Source organism: Typha latifolia, chromosome 3, assembly GCF_019914945.1.
Source record: "Typha latifolia isolate L0001 chromosome 3, TyphaL0001v2, whole genome shotgun sequence".
NCBI lineage: Eukaryota > Viridiplantae > Streptophyta > Magnoliopsida > Poales > Typhaceae > Typha > Typha latifolia.
The window spans coordinates 17,723,729-17,741,795 of NC_133088.1; the positions used below are offsets into that span (position 1 = coordinate 17,723,729).

The 18,067-nt window shown below is 36.6% G+C and overlaps 2 protein-coding genes across 2 annotated transcripts; both read right to left on the minus strand.

Annotated features, from left to right (window-relative positions):
- Positions 1-664: 664 nt before the first annotated feature.
- LOC140784621 (uncharacterized) lies at positions 665-5,653 on the minus strand. Its single transcript, XM_073132114.1, has 8 exons — positions 5,543-5,653; positions 4,393-4,968; positions 4,024-4,173; positions 3,079-3,149; positions 2,750-2,846; positions 2,620-2,661; positions 1,846-2,405; positions 665-1,356 (listed from the first exon to the last, which is right to left on the minus strand). The coding sequence occupies exons 1-8, from the start codon at positions 5,631-5,633 to the stop codon at positions 769-771; spliced, it is 2,175 nt and encodes a 724-aa protein (XP_072988215.1). The 5' UTR covers positions 5,634-5,653; the 3' UTR covers positions 665-768.
- Positions 5,654-10,748: 5,095 nt separating this feature from the next.
- LOC140784054 (uncharacterized) lies at positions 10,749-12,261 on the minus strand. The gene is made up of 2 exons (XM_073131233.1): positions 12,076-12,261; positions 10,749-11,336 (listed from the first exon to the last, which is right to left on the minus strand). Exons 1-2 carry the CDS (start codon positions 12,259-12,261, stop codon positions 10,749-10,751), a joined length of 774 nt encoding a protein of 257 aa, XP_072987334.1.
- Positions 12,262-18,067: the final 5,806 nt, after the last annotated feature.

Genomic DNA, 18,067 nt, shown 5'->3' on the forward strand with positions numbered 1-18,067 from the left:
ATGCTTACTTATTTTTACTAAATATTTTTAGTTTTTATCAAACACTAATAATTATGATTACTTACTAAAATAACTTTATTATAAATTTTCACTATTTTCTTTGTTTTAATCAACCACACCCTTAGATAATACGACTAAAATCTAACCGTCAACATTGAAAATATTGTTGATACTGTAGTTAAGATAAGCTTGAATACAACTTAACCCTCGAGTAAGAATTAATATATAGATATATTAGGAGCCTTTACATCTTTAATCTAATAGTTCATATTAATTATATATACTATATATTATATATTATTATATTATTATTTTGAGTTTTATCAATATGAGAGCCCAGACTGATTGAGCCAGCTTAGAATCAAGCTCGGCTTGAAATTAATTTTTTCAAATTAAGCTTGAATCGGCTCCATTTCAAGTTGACCTTCATCGGGCCTCAACATATTAGTGTATCTTCCACGAGATAAGGATTGTTTTGTTACTTGGTTTTAGTTTGTTGTTAACAACTTATTGTTTCAACTGGTCAACAACTTGTGTTGACTATATTTAAGAACTTCATCTATAAATATTATTCAAACTCCACCCAAATAGGTGTGGTGGTTTCTCAAACATTCTCACAAGAAGGCCAGCTTGAGCCAGTTTTGACACACATTATTCCACTATCTTTACTTATCTTCCTTATTTTATTGTAATGCGACACTAGATATTCGGAGCTCTGCTTCCTTCTCTAGGTGCTTCTGATCAAATTTATTTTCCACAGCTTTCAATTTAACGCCAAACATTTCGGAGAAAAGATCCGATCCCGGTTATGGGACTGCGATAGAGTACCACTAGTAAACACACCGTTGGGAAGAAGGTGAGCTCACAAACAAATGGAATTATTTCCTGCTTCTCTACCCTCTTTCCTCCGTAGATTTGAAGATAGATGTTACATGAGAAGGCCACAAGTAGAGCCACCAGTGTAATGAGGAATGACATGTTAGCTAATAAGAACTTTGTAGGAAGAGAGCGTCGGAAGTCTTGCTCCTTGTAAGACAAGATTAAGAAGGATAAGAATAGAACAAGAGAAGCAGCGGCACTAGATAACCCAATCACGTATGCATGAGAGAACACTTTGAATGCAGTCTTGTGAAGGAAGATTGGATCTTGATTTGCATCCTTATCACCTGGAATGGAGAAACTGGAGGCAAATACCACAGCTGCTACGAGGCTAGAGCATGTCTTCCCCAATTCCATTAGCTGCACTTTGCCACTTTTTACCATACCCTCATGCTTTTCGGTGAAGAGCTCTTCTGCAGTCTGCTCACTTTTGTTTCGGCAATGTAGGAGATCTTTTGGTACCATCTTTTTTACTCTCTGCACTTGATAGAAATATATATAACTTAGTTTCTCTATAATTTTTTATAGTTTTAAATCTTACTCGTTTCATTTTTCTAAGATACAGATCCCTATATATGCATGGTCTGTAACTTCATAATATAATTACGTACTTCATGTATTTAGTATAGCATACTTAAAGTAAATTCTTTTTTTTTTTTTTTTTTGACTAAACAAAAGGTAGATGGTCTTACTGGATTCCATTACATAATAATAATAACAACAACAACAAACAACAATAAAGTACTAGATTTAGGTAGGATATAGAAAGATTAACTTATGGCATGCACATGGTCGATTACATACTACATATGTATCTTGTAAGTCCATCTACCTTTTGTTTAGTCAAACATAAGAAAAAGACTTTTCTCACCAATTTTTGAAAGGAAAAAAAGGTTGCAACAAGCATAAAAAAAAGTATGCCCTCAGACCATACATGTATAGAGCAAGTAACAAAGGGAAGTTCACCTCAAACCATTGGAGTTCATATTGCATCTGCAAGACAAAGCCTTCATCTTTCTCAGTTTTTTCTGCAGCAAAATGCAAGATGGTATTTCCAGTCACGGTGTCGACGGAGGACAGCAAACCAGAAGGTATAGTTGGATTACTTCCAGAGATCTTTGTTAGTATAAGCTCCGTAATCTTTTTGTGGCCGTTTTTTATTGCCACTTGAAGCACATTCATTCCCTCTGTATCTAAATTGGATGTAGATTCCGGAAATAGGTCTAAGATTTTCTCCACGAATTCATCAAGTCCCATTTTAGCACCAATAATTAGAGGCGACTCAGTCCATCGAACGTGATTTTCAGTCGCATCCTTTTTGTGGCAGCAGCACTTCACTAATTCTTTCAAAATGATCTCTTCTGACTCATATCCGTTCGAAGGGTAAACAAATTTTTTTTGGAAAGGATTCCCTCCTTTGCTATAAAAATCCCAATAACCAGGCTCGCCAGCCAATAAAGCAATCAGTTTTGTGGTTTGCCTATGCTTCTGTTTCTGCTTTTGGAGTTCTTGAACGCTCGGGAATACTGTAGGATAACAAATAAGAATTGTAAATTAACTACAGTAGTATATTAGATTATAAATGTGGATATCAAGTTTATATAGAAATTAACTTCCCTGGATATATAGAGAAATAAGATCATAATAAAACGCGTTTGCATTTTCAAGTAGAGGATATATATAAATAATACTCTTCCGAACAAGTATTAATTCCTACTTGTTAGCATATTTTAAACTCACGTTGCTTCAATACATTGAAAAAAAACTGTCGGATCCATGTGACTGCAAAAACATCAAATCCAAGAAATCGGTAAGTCAGATGTAGCCCAAAAATTATGCAATCTTAATAAGGGATAATTGTGTATTGTACCAGGAAATCGATAAATCAACTCCAGGAGGTAGTAAAGAGTAGAATAATGTTCTGGATATTTTTGACCAAGTGTCATCAAAGACTGCTTCTCTTCATCCTGCAAGTAATTGCAGCTCCAGCATTTGTTGCAGTAAAAATCATTATCTCACTATTTAAAACAAAGTACATTTAACTCGATCTTTATTATTAGTTAGATCAGATGGTTAATATTGTAAAGAGAGAAGAAAAAAAAATATATAGAGGAAAAGACTCCGCCCGCATTCGATCGATTTAATCTAATATTGCCTAAAGCATAAATTCTCATATAAAAAGATTAAATAATAAATTACCGTCAGTTTCTCTGACTCCTTTCCACCCCTCTTAGTTTTATGAACAAGTTTCTCTCTTTCCAACGGAATACCTGAAAAAATAACAAAATAAACTAGAAAAAAAGCGCCAAGGAGCATGAGCGGTGGTGCATATGTGTATGCAGACACACACTCGTAAGCACACGTACCTGAGTTGACTAATGGTGCTTTGTATATGCCTCTTACCTCAATGTAATGTACATAAAATGTGCCCATAATATCTCCTTATGGAGTTGATTTCTAAGGTATGTCTACAGAAATATACCTATTTAGAATCTTTTTTACTTGTTGATAAATCTTTCAGAACTTCTAATCTTAAATACAAATTAAACAAGATATATGTATTTTTAATTAACATATATTGCTTACTGAAAAGCCTTTATATACGTGCAATACAAGTTGGTTTTTGAAAATAAATTCTGGTTGAAAGTGCCTTAGTTTCATCATCTTCCATGTTTCTTTTCTCTCCCAGTTTTATATTCTTAAATTCATGTTCTACTCTTGTTCTTTCACGTAAGGTGGCAATGCATGCAGTAAGAGATGAAGTGATGGATGGTAATAAGAAAACACGGTCATGGCGCATATATAGTAGTCTAATATTAAATTAGATTACATACGAGGAAGTATGCAATGAAAGAAATAGTTTCAGGCATATATTTCTAATAGTTTGGAGATCTAGTGTAGCATTTGAAATCCTCTGCACTACCCATTAAGCTAAATTACTGTCACGATCCTTTATGATATATTAAAATTTGGTTGTCTGTTCTAACTAATATGATAATAAATCACCAGTACTCCAAGACATGCAACTGGCATCTGCTAGCTACTCGATCCCTATGATAGCTAAATACGTGCAGATCGAGGACTAATTCAATAAAAAAAATTGAAAGGAAGAAGAAGAAGATGAAGAAAAGAAAGTGTGCTAACAGTAATAGATGATGGAATCCAGGAACCCAAGTTGCAGTTTGCTTTTGAAGGCCTCAGGAATGGTCAGCAGGAGATGCAATGGCGTGGCGGCAAATGTATTGCGACAAGTACTCATTTTTGGATATTCATTGGCTATCTCCATTGCAAGATCTGCATCAAGTATGCACACATCACGTAGTTACGTAAGACAGTGAATCTTATATTAGCTACATGCCTATTAATTTCTTAAGAATTAATCGGATCACTACATTCCTGAAGCAGGCTGGTAATAAACTTAACATGTACATGTAACTAACAACCAAAACCTACATATATTCGATTTTATTATATATATGTATGTATATAGTTAAGTTGATTAACTAAGTATACCAGGTGCATTTCCCGTGACTGCATAATGCAGCATGTTGGAGCCATCCTCCCTTCTCTTTTGTATATCACTTCCGAGATGCACCAGCGTCCAAAAGACGTCTCGCTCCCCGTAGAGCGCCGCCTTGTGCAGCGGAGTCTCCTGTTTACAGTTTTCTGTCCACGTGAGTTCCTCGCATTTCTTCGCGAGCTTCTCCACCACCCTCAGGTCTCCCTTCGCTGCAGCCACGTGCAGCGCCGTATCACCGTAGATGTTCCAAGTCCTCAGATTCTCTTCAGGCAGCACCTCCACCAGCCTCAGTGCGAGATCGCTCTTCTCGTAGGCGACCACGACGCTAAGCAGCGGGTCATCTGATAAATTCACCGCATCTGATAGATTCATCGTATCTGATAAATTCATCTCATCATCATTTGGTATGAACTTTTCTGATAGGAGCTTCTGGAGATAGGTCCAATCATCGTTGCGTATAGCGTCATCAATCTCTTTGTACTTTTCCTTAAATTTCTCCTTGTAAACCTTCGTGAAGATGGACGGCCGTGGTTTGACGGGGTCATGTGAGCCCACCGTAGGGTAATCGCCTGTTGCGGAGTTACAATTTTTAATAGAGTGGACCATACATGAATTATAGTAACATGCAAATAGTTCAATAAAAATAAAAGGGGGGAAATTAAAAAAACTAATTATCAACAATGATCCCATAATTGTTCGCCAGACTTCTCATAAAAATTTTAAATTCAGATTGCTACATCTTGTTGAGTTAAATATAAAAATAAACAAAAATATACACCTCAATACAAGCAATAACTTTTATAAACAATTAACAAAATTTAAGAATTAAAGCATAAACGTATTAATATACTAAATAAATTACTATTGCAATCACATGAGTCATTTGATGCTAAAACATAAATAACTTTCACAAAAGAAACAAGAGTGGAATAAGAAAATTCTAATAATTTTTCATTAATAAAAAAACTATTCAAAAATATTCTATAAATGGTGTCATTTTGTAAAGTTGTTACAATTTCCTTTCCTCTTTCTAAACTCTTAAATATTAACCAAGTGAGACACATAGAGTTGACGAAAGATTAAGAGGAGCCAATTAAATAGCAAAATTACATAAATTAAAGACCCAACCATGGTAGATGTTACCATAAAAGTGGACCAGCCGATCATCGTGAGACAATTCCTTCGTATTATCATCGTCAGACCATACTTCCGTATGATTGCGAAGCATTGCCATGTCCTGATTGATTTTTATGATCAACTGATGTTAACTTAATGTAAGGTTTAATTTATAGGCAAGCTTGAGGAATTAAAGGTGACGACAATTTGGCTGCTTTAATCGTTTTTCTTTTTGCGTTTGCATGTGATTGGAGGAACAAAGCGTACATGCATGCATTGGATGCTCTCGACCTATTGTGGTTAAGAATAAATTAATAAAAAGTTCATAAGGCAAATTATAGCTAGGGACCAACCAACTCTAGTAAAGTTGGTAGGTATCTTGCTCATGACCAAGGAGGTCATGAGTTCAACTCCAACCCTAAACAATATTGTGGAGAAATTGTTTGGTAGTTGGTAGTTTGGTGGCTTGGCTCGATTCGGTTGATGGCTCGGCAGTGCGGTTAGTTTGGAAGAACAGCTTGACAACGCAACGGCTTGGAGCAGGTCTTGGCGGCGTTTGATTCGAAGCAATTGTTCGGCGACGCATATGGCTTGAAGCCTAGACTAGATAGCTAAAAGCTCGGTGGGGCCTAAAGTGCCTCTGTATCTAGGGAGGGTTGGCCCTTTGTCCAGCCCATATCTAGCCTTCGGGCTCATGAATGATCAAAAAAAAAAAAAAATTTATAGCTAGGGCGTACGTGCATATATTCTGGTGATTGATGATCAACAGACATACAGGTTGGTTAATTCGGAAAGCATCCTCTCCTCTTTGGCCCATTAGTTTAATACAGAGTAGGGGAGAATGAGATCTTATTCTGGGACAGCCAGCTGCACAAAAATGTGAATCTGAAATGGTCCAAAAGCTAAAGCAACTCCCAAAGATCATCAAAGGCAAATCCAATAAAAGTTTACCTCCAATTTGAGCAAAGAATAGTTTTTCGTCCTAATTAAGCAGGAGGTATATACTTCTTTCTCTGGAACGTCTTAAAGTAACCTCAGCTCCTATATGCTTTATATATTCTCCTTAACTACAACTTGTATAGACCTGACGACTTACGTCAAGGATGACTAAGCTTGAGTTAAAACGTAATTAGTTTTCTAACAATCGTATCACGGAGTGCGTAAACCTTCCACTTCGAGGTGTTAATTGACGACAATCAAGGAATTGCGAATAACACGGATGGAAGTTAAATATAAAGCACTATATATGCTATTTAAATTGACATGTTTTTCTTATTGAAAGCCTTTATATGTGTGCAATTCAAGTTGATTTTTGAAGATAAATTCGGAATCGAAAGCGCCTTAGTTTCATCATCTTCTATGTTTCTTTTCTCCCCCAGTTTCATATTCTTAAAATCATGTTCAACCCTTGTTCTTTCACATTAGGTGGCAATGCAATGAAAACGAAGTGATGGATAGGAATGAGCAAATAGGGTCAAGACGCATAGTAGTTTAATACTAAATTAGACTACGTACTAGGTAGTCTAATAGAAATAGTTTCGGGCATATATACGTAATAGTTTGGAGAGTGTATACGATACCTTCTCCAGTACCCGATGAAGCTAAATTTCTGTCATAATTAGTTCGCAATGATCTCTATCTAAAACCCCGCTGATTCTTATGGTATAATAATTTGGCAGAGTAGTGTTCTAACTAATATGAAAACAAAGCATCAGTACTCCAAGACAACTGGGATCTGCTACTCGATCCTTATGACAGCTAAATACGTGCAGAGGACTAATTGTTATTCAATCTCTATTCAGCTTGTGAAGGTAGCTGACGAAACCGTAAGGATCGAGCTCCCATGGGATTGGATTGCCGAGATTCAACTTCCACCAATAATTAGCAACAAAAAAAAATATTAATAAAACTACAGAGGCAAATTAAAGGGACGTATGATAGTCCAAACATAACCCAAGAGAAGTGACGAATAGTCTATTTACCTGTTTACTAACAGCAGTTATTGGGGGAAAACTTTTTATTCAATTACCCGAGAAACTATCAGCAGGCATGTACGGGAGAATGGGATCATATTCTGGGACAGCCAGCTGCGCAAAAATGTGAACCTGAAATGGTCCAAAAGCCAAAGCAACTCCCAAAGATCATCAAGGCAAATCCAATAAAAGTTTACCTCCAATTTGGGCAAAGAATAGTTTTTGGTCCCAATTAAGCAGGAGATATATATGCACTTCTTTCTCTGCAACGTCCTAAAACCACTTCCTATATGTTTTATATATTCTCCTGCATTTATTTTGCTCCGGTTGCATTGTTCATGTAATTAGTTCAGTTATCTATACCTTAGTGTTGGTCACAGCATGGCAGTATTAGAACTCCGATACACCTGACGTCTTACGTGAAGGATGGCTTAGCTTTAACGAAAACATAATTAATTTTTCTATGTACCGTATCACGGAGGATGTAAGTTAACATATATATTTGCATGGTATAAACTTCCTAACTCCTATTCTATAGATGAAAAGTGCTTTTGGTGCTAAAATGCTTGCATTTAGTGTGGTAGTTAAAGTTTAGATTCCTAAGTTCCGTCCTCTATGTTTAAATCTCTTACGACTATGCCCTTTTTTAAAGCGTCGCCATTGATACTATTACCTCCATTTTCTACTTTACTTGAGTATTTGTATCTTTTATAATTGCTTAATCACTATTGTTCAGTCTTTCTTTTAGGATTATTATCCTATCTCCCCTCCTATTATTTATGTGTGAAGACAAGACATAATTGCTACCTCGAAGCTTAATAAATTATCTATCTACAGACTTCCATAAAAACAAAGTAAATTCGAGTAAATCAAAATATAATGGCTATATCGATGCGTTCCAGAAGTGTTTCTTTTTCTTCTTTCGCCCTGTTTCGTTAGTTCATTCCGTGTTGTCTTCTCTGTTCAAGGAAAGACATTAAGTTTTGTTAAATAAAAAATTAGAATATTGCTTTTGCACATTCCCTAGAATTGGGAGATCAGCTATTGAAAAGCCGACCAAAATGAGATTCAAAACTGTAACGCCGCAGCCTATAAAGCAGCGGAAGCTTTAGTTTTCTTGTATTATTATTGTGGCGAACAACATCATTTTGAAAAATTTTAAATATAAACGCTGCATGCCCTCCTGTTCTTTGTTTTATCGAGAGCTTATCAATTGCTATATTTTTGAGATTTCACGGGATGTTTATTCTTCAATTCCTTGGAAATGAAAGAAACTTATTGAAGTGGTAATTGAAATTAGCTAAATGAACAGGTAACTCAAGACTTTAGACATATAGCACCAAATGATATTGCATTTGATTCGTTTGACAACACTACAGTTTTTAGCTCAAAAACATCAAATAGAGGCTAGCAACTAGCTAAAAGTGTGTAATAACTTAACCAACAGATGAGATAGAAACATTAGTTATTGAACTCTTTCATCTGAAATGATAAAAGTTAATGTTACTTATATTTGATTGCTTCTGTTAGTTGACTAAATATGTTCTTTGTCAGTTAGCATTGTTGGAAGGTTCGTGAATTCAAAATATTATAAAGTCGACTATGCAGGATAAGAAAATTTCGTGGACAGACTGAAGCAACCATGAGTGCAGAGGTTGAGTTAATATATACGATGGGTGAAAAGAAGTCCTGGACTCGACCATTAATCCCTGGACTCGACCATTAATCCAGATGGAATTTCAGGTAGAAATCTCTCTCTCTCTCTATATATATAAATAAAATATTATATTATATCTCCCTCTTAAGAAGCATATATTTTAGTGGCATAGCATTTGCGAGGTAAGCCTACCGACTGAGAAAAGGGACGATTAGTTGTCAAAGGCTTTGAGCAACAAAAAAGTATTGACTTTGATGAAATTTTTCATCAGTATGTTCGAACGCAAATATCAACATGAGGGCAAACTGTGATGTAGGTGTTCAAATGGGGCCCTTGCGTTCAAACGCCAATTTGGGTTCAACAATGTTTTTACTGGGCGCATTCGAACGTGCCCAGCAGAAAAGCCCTTTCTTGAGCCATCCCGATAAATACTAAAGTAAGTTTTTAGGGGTTGATAGTTAAAGAGAACATTTATGAGGGTAAGCCACCATTATATTGAGAGTGATTAGAGTTGTTAAACTCTTTGTAATCGGGAGATTTGCATAGTAAAGAATTGCTCTGTCCGTGGATGTAGGCATATCGTCGAACCACGTAAATCTTGTCTTCCTCTCTGTATTGTCTCTATTACTTCCATTCTTATGATTACTTGCATTATGGTGTCTAATAAGTGATCAGAATTTATTTATTGTTATTTCATTATTATTAGCACCATATTAGAGTTTTTCCCAAACTTACATTGGTTTTGTTATTACTATTCCCTTTGTAGTATTTAGGGGTGAAGGATGCTTCATACCTTCACCCATTGGAGTATTTGCACAACATAATTATTGGAGAGCAAACTCGTCAACACGCCTACGGTGGTTGGTCAGACTCTCTTATGGCGGTGTTCACTATAGTGATCCTTCGTTCTATCGTTTTATGGTGGGAGCACTACAGTACTTGACCATCACCAGACCAGATATATCTTACGTAGTCAAGTCGGTTAGTCAACACATGCAAATGCCTTATGTTGTTCATTTTCAAGCTAGTAAACGCATACTTTGTTATGCTAAAGGCATGCTTCAATTTGGTATTTTTCTTCTTTCCATCTTCACCCGCCCAGACACCAGACCATCGACATCAGGTTATGCTATTTATCTTAAGTGAAAACCTGGTATCATGGAGCACCAAGAAACAACCTACTGTCTCATGCTCCAGCTGCTTACCTACTTTTGATCCAAGCTACACGTACGTACTTCAACCCACGCTTCGCTTGAGGGGGGTGTTAGTATATCTTCCGCGAGATAGGGGTTGCTTTGTTACTTGGTTTTAGTTTGTTGTTAACAACTTATTGTTACTACTTTTGTTGACTATATTTAACAACTTCATCTATAAATATTATTCAAACTCCACCCAAATTGGTGTGGTGGTTTCTCAAACATTCTCACAACAAGCCCAGCTTGAGCCAGTTTAGACAAAATTTATTCCACTATAGTTTTGACACACATTATTCCACTATCTTTACTTATCTTCCTTCTTTTATTGCAAGGCAACACTAGATATTTAGAGCTCTGCTTCCTTCTTTACGTGCTTCTGAGCAAATTTATTTTCCACAGCTTTCAATCTAACGCCAGACGTTCCGGAGAAAAGATCTTAACCCGGTTATGGGACTGCGGTAGAGTACCACCAGTAAACACACCGTCGGGAAGAAGGTGAGCTCACAAACAAACGGAATTATGTCCTGCCTCTTTGTCCTCTTTCCTCCATAGATTTGAAGATAGAAGTTACATGAGAAGGCCACAACTAGAGCCACCAGCGTAATGAGGAATGACATGTTAGCTAAGAAGTACTTAGTAGGAAGAGAGCGTCGAAAGTCCTTCTCCTTGTAAGATGAGCTTAAGAAGGATAAGAATAGCACAAGAGAAGCAGTGGCACTAGATAACCCAATCATGTATGCATGAGAGAACACTTTGAATGCAGTCCTGTGGAGAAAGATTGGATCTTGATTTGCATCCTTATCACCTGGAATCGAGAAACTGGAGGCAAATACCACAGCTGCTACGAGGCCGGGGCATGTCTTCCCCAAATCCGTTAGCTGCTGTTTGCCACTTTTTACCATATCCTCATGCTTCTCGGTGAAAAGCTCTTCTGCAGTCTGCTGACTATTGTTTCTGCAATGCAGGAGATCTTTTGGTACCGTCCTTCTTATTTCCTGCACTTGATACAAACATATGTATGTTAGTTTCTCTACAATTTTTTATAGTTTTAAATCTTACTCAGAGTCAGAGAAATACGAAATCCGTCTTAGTGGTTTCATTTTCTAAGATATAGATCCCTATGCATGGTGTATAACTTCATAATAGATTACTCCATATAATTAATATAGCATACGTAAAGTAAATCCTTTTGTTTTGCAACCTTTTACAGTTATACCATTCTCTTTTTAAAAAAAAGCATTTTACAGTGATCCACTAAACCATATGGAGTAATATTTACAATAAAGTGAACATGTAGCAGTTCAAAATTTTAGCACATACATGGATCTCTATTATTGAAATTGCAATGAGAAAAGAAAATTGCACTAATCTATAAAGCAATGAGAAAAGTTCACTCGGGAGCACTTTTAATTCCTAATATAAAGAGGAAAGAAGTTGGTCTTACTGGATTTCATTACATAATAATAATAACAACAACAACAAACAACAATAAAGTACTAGATTAAGGTAGGATATAGAAGATTAACTTATGGCATGCACATGATCGATTACATACTAAATACGTATCTTGTAAGTCCATCTACCTTTTGTTTAGTGAAACCTAACATAAAGACAACTCTCACCGATTCTTGAAAGGAAAAAAGGATTGCAACAGGCATAAAAAAGTATGCCCTCAGACCATACACGTATAGAGCAAGTAATAAATGGATTGTAGTTAGTTATGCGTAAGTTTACCTCAAACCATAGGAGTTCATATTGCATCTGTAAGACAAAGCCCTCATCTTTCACAGTTTTCTCTGCAGCAAAATGTAAGATAGTATTTCCAGTTGCCGGGTGGACGTAGGACAGCAACCCAGAAGGTATAGTTGGATTATTCCCAGATCTTTGATAGTATAAGCTTCGTAAGCTTTTTGTGGCCATTTTTGATTGCCACTTGAAGCACGTTCATTCCCTCTGTATCTAAATTGGATGTAGATTCTGGAAATAAGTCTAAGATTTTCTCCATGAATTCATCAAGTCCCATTTTAGCACCAATAATTAGAGGCGACTCAGTCCATCGAACTTGATTTTTAGTCGCATCCTTTTTCTGGCAGCAGCACTTCACTAATTTTTTCAAAAGGATCTCCTCTTTTGATTTTCTTCTGTTCGAATTGTATAAGATTTTTCTTTTGAAAGGTTTTCCGCCTTTATTATAAAAGATTTTTCTTTTGAAAGGATAATTGTGTATTGTACCAGGAAATCGATAAATCAACTCCAGGAGGTAGTAAAGAGTAGAATAATGTTCTGGATATTTTTGACCAAGTGTCATCAAAGACTGCTTCTCTTCATCCTGCAAATAATTGCAGCTCCAGCATTTGTTGCAGTAAAAATCATTATCTCACTATTGTTCAAACAAAGTACATTTAACTCGATCTTTATTATTAGCTAGATCTAAAGCATGAATTCTCATATAAAAAGACTAAATAATGAATTACCGTTGGTATCTCTGACTCCTTTCCATCCCTCTTAGTTTTAGAATAAATTTCTCTTTTCCCAACGGAATACCTGAAATAACATAACGAAATAAGCTAGAAAAGAGCACCAAAGAGTATGAGTGGTGGTGCATGTGTGTATGCACGCACACGCGCTTATAAGCACACGTACCTGAGTTAAATAATGGTGCTTTGTATATGCCTCTTGCCTCAATGTAATGTACATGCGACGACTCATAATATCTTCTTATAGAGTTGATTTCTAAGGTATGTATATAGAAATATACCTATTTAGAATTTTTTTACTTGTTGATAAATCTTTCAGAACTTCTAATCTTGAATACAAATTAAGTAAGATACATGTTTTTTTAATTAACACATATTTCTTACTGAAAGCCTATATATACGTGCAATTCAAGTTGGCTTTTGAAAATAAATTCTGGTTGAAAGTGCCTTAGTTTCCTCATCTTCCATGTTTCTTCTCTCCCAGTTTCATATTCTTAAATTCATGTTCTGCTCTTGTTCTTTCACATAAGGTGGCAATGCATGCAGTAAGAGATGGAGTGATGGATAGTAATAAGAAAATAGGGTCATGGCGCATTTACAGTAGTTTAATATTAAATTAGACTACATACTAGGAAGTGTGCAATGATAGAAATAGTTTCAGGCATATATTACTAATAGTTTGGAGATCTAGTGTATTATTTGATATCCTCTGCACTACCCATTAAGCTAAATTTCTGTCACAATTAATTAGTTTGCAATGATCTCTAACTAAAACCCCGCTGATCCTTAATGATATATTAAAATTTGGCTGACCGACTGTTCTAACTAATATGAAAATAAGTAACCAGTAAGTACTCCAAGACATGCAACTGGGATCTGCTAGCTACTCGATCTCTGTGATAGCTAAATACGTGCAGATCGAGGACTAATTCAATAAAAAATTGAAAGAAGAAGAAGAAGAAGAAGAAGAAGAAAGGAAATTAAGTGTGCTAACAGTAATAGATGATGGAATCTGTTGGAATTTTTTACTGGAAATAGACAAAAAACAGAGTTTTTGCTGAAACGAAAACTAATTAATACAATGACTCAAAGAGATTATATTTTTTGAATTACAGAACCACTTAAGCTAAAATAACATAACTTCCCACTACCCATGTCTTAACTAAATTTAGGAGAAACTACCCACTACTAGTTATATCTAAAGTAAATAACTAACCCAATTACATCACGTCAATTGCTAATCTGGAATACATCTAATCCGGACTAATTTTGTATCAATATTCAACACTCCCCCTTGATGCAAAATTCCCAATTCCAAGTGCCGATCTAAATAGTTCAAATTTGCCTCGTGCTAATGCCTTTGTAAGTATGTCCGCTGCCTGCTTTTCTGTATTGATGTATCTTATCTCAACATCACCATTCGCCACAAGGTCACGAATGAAATGCACACGGATGTCGATATGCTTGGTTCTTCCATGAAATGCTGGATTCTCCGTCATTGCTATTGCTGATTGGTTGTCACAGAATATCACCGTAGGCTGCTGCTGTTCTTGCTCAAAACTAGCAAGTATGCGTCTCAACCAAACTGCTTGGGTTGCTGCTGAACTGACTGCTGAATATTCTGCCTCAGAGGTTGACAAAGCCACTGTTACTTGCTTCTTTGAACTCCATGAAACTGCACTTGTGCCGAGAGTAAACAAGTGTCCTGAAGTGCTCTTTCGATCCTCTGCACATCCTGCCCAATCACTGTCACTGTAGCCAATCAGATTGAAATTTTTCGAGCTTCCATACCACACACCATAGTCTATTGTACCTGCAATGTAATTCAAAATTCTTTTGGCTGTGCCAAAGTGATGCTTTGTAGGGTTTTGCATGTGCCTTGAGACCACTCCAGCTGCATAGGAAATATCGGGTCTTGTGTGAGTCAAATACATCAATCCCCCAATTAGGCTTCTGTATCTAGTTGCATTAGCTGAACCTGAGCCATCATCCTTTTCTAATTTTTCATTCACATTCATAGGTGTTGATGCTATTTTATATTTTGTAACCCCAAACTTCTTTAACAAATCACATGCATACTTCCTTTGTGACACAAAGATGCTACCTTTCTCTTGCTCTACTTCTAAACCAAGGAAATAATGTAACAAACCCAAATCTAACATTTCAAACTGCTGCTTCTGAATTGTTCCACTAGTTCCTCATTAGTGCCCATATAAATCATATCATCAACATACAAACATACAATCAATAGACCATCTTTTCCTTTCTTCTTAATATAGAGATTAGGCTCACTTTTACTTCTTTCAAACCCAGAATTTATAAAATAAGAATCAATTTTGTTGTACCACGCTCGTGGTGCCTGTTTTAATCCATACAACGCCTTTGCTAGTTTGTACACCCAATCTTCTTTACCCTTGATTTCAAATCCTTTAGGCTGCTCGACATACACTTCTTCTAATAGTTCTCCATTGAGAAAGGCTGATTTTACATCAAATTGGTAGACTGGTTTCTTCAATTGAGCTGAAAGCGCCAACAACAACCTCACTGTCTCAAATCGGGCCATAGGAGAAAAAGTTTCTTCATAATCTATGCCATATTCTTGTGCATAACCCTTTGCCACAAGCCTGACTTTGAACTTTTGAACACTTCCATCTGCACCAAATTTAGTTTTGAAAACCCATTTTAAACCAATAACATTTTTACCTTCAAGAAGCTTCACCAAATGCCAAGTTCTGTTTTTCTCAATCGATTGTATTTCTTCTTGCATTGCATTGCACCACTCTTGCTTTTCTCATACGTTGTGGGATCTGCAACAAGGAGTACTTGAGTGGTTTCATACAATTCTTGAACTGTTTTAAACTTCCTTGGTCGCATTTCGGGCATTGCATCATCAGTCGTACAACTAGAGCTGCTGCTGATATGTTGGTTGTGTGTTTGATCTTGTGCCACTGTCTCTTCATTTTCTTCTATTGTTTCTTCAACTTGAATTTGTTGTACAACACTCTCCCACTGCCAACTTGCTTCTTCATCGAATAATACATTTCTACTCACAACAATTTTACCATTTCTTAGATTGTATAGCCGATACCCTTTGGATTGTGTACAATACCCGATGAAAATGAATTTTTCAGATTTGTTATCAAGCTTCGTTCTCTTTTGTGGATTGATTAGTGCATAGGCTATACTCCCAAATACCCTTAAATGACTTACTCCAGGTTTCCTCTCAAACCATGCCTCAAATGGGGTTTTATTCATAACAGCTTTTGTGGGTGAGATATTCAAAATATACACAATTTGTTTGGTAACATCTTGCATTTTAACATACTTCTTCCCATCTCCACCACAGTTCTATTCTTTCTTTCAGCAACTCCGTTTTGCTCGGGTGTATATGGAGTGGTTAACTCATGATGTATCCCTTCAATTTCATAGAAATTAATAAATTCTTTTGAGAGAAACTCACCTCGTCGATCTGTTCTTAACACCTTCAACTTCTTTTCAGATTGCTTCTCTACAAGACTTTTAAACACTTTGAAACTACTCTCCTTTGCTTTGCAAGAAATACACCCAACTCATTCTACTATAATCATCTGTGAAAAGGAGAAAATATTTGCTACCTCCTAGTGATTCGGTTTGCATTGGACCACACAAATCTGCATGAACCAACTCAAGCACTTGTGTTGCTCTCATAGCTTGACCTTTTGGAAATGAAAACTTGACTTGTTTACCCAGTATACACCCTTCACAAACACCTACTTGCTTGATTTCGGGTAAGCCATACACCATTTCTTTTTGATTCAACAGTTTCAGACCATTGATATTTAAATGACCATATCTAAGATGCCATAACTCAGATTAATTTAAAACGGTTGCAGTCATTGCTCTTTTCTTTATATTTGAAACCTCCAAAGGAAACAATTTATTGATTGTCATGTTCACCTCTACCAAGACCTGATTTTTGGATTTCATTACACAAGATTTTCCTTCAAACACAATTGAATACCACTATCCATTAACTGCCCAATACTCAACAGATTTTGTGTCAAATCTGGGATAAAATAAACATTGTGCAAATATCTCATACCAGTTTTTGTGTGGACTGCTACTGTGCCCTTCCCTTCAACTTGAATCATCTTGTCATCACCAAGCCTGACCTTCAACTTGTATGTTTCATCTAGTTCTTCGAACAACTGTTTGTAGCCTGTCATGTGATTTGAACATCCACTGTCCAGGAACCAAATACTGCTTGCATCAACTTTGTCACTTGTACTGCTAGCCATGAAGAGTGTTGGTTGTGCATCTTCCTCTTCTGCATAATAGGCCCGAGTTTCATCTCTTTGCTTCTTGTAACACTCGTATTGATAGTGCCCAAATTTGTTGCAGTAGTAGCACTGAATGTCCTTCTTGAATTCATCATAGGTAGGGGTGTTTTCGGTTGTGTTGCTTCTGCCTCTACCTCTTCCTCTTCCGAAATTGCCTCTGCCTTTGCCTCTTCTACCTCTGCCTCTGCCTCTTGATGTCTCACCCTGCGTGTAGAATGCCTTCTCATCGCCTTCATCTTCTGACTTTGACAGCCTTGCTTCATGAGTCTGTAGTGACCCCATGAGTTCATCAAAGGTGTAGGTATCTAGATCTTTAGACTCTTCTATTGCTGCGACGACATGATCAAACTTGGGTGTTAGGCTCCTCAACACCTTCATCACAACTGTCTTCTCTACCATGGTGTCTCCAAATGTTCGAATTTGGTTGACAATGGTTGTTACTCTAGACAGAAAAATCTGCACTGATTCTCCTGTTTGCATTTGCAGTGTATCGAAATCTCGTCGTAAGCCTTGCAATTTGATTGTCATAACTCGTGAACTTCCTTGAAATGCTGTTTTCAGGGTTGTCCATGCCTCCTGTGCACTGGTTGCTGCAGCAATTTTTGAGAAGATTGTATCATGCACTGCTTGTTGGATGAAGAACAACGCTCTTGCATCTCTCTTCGTGGTTTCTTGTGGATTGGGATCTGGATTGGGAACTCCTTTGTCAACCAAGTCCCACAGACCATGCGATTTGAACAAGGTTGACATCTTGATGCTCCAAAACTCATAATACTCTCCTTTGAACATCGGAACTACTGGTTGCGTCACGTTCATCATGATGCTGCCGTTTTCTGCCATTGAAAACGCCCCAAGTATCTTACTGCTCTGATACCAAAATTGTTGGAATTTTTTACTGGAAATAGACAAAAAACAGAGTTTTTGCTGAAA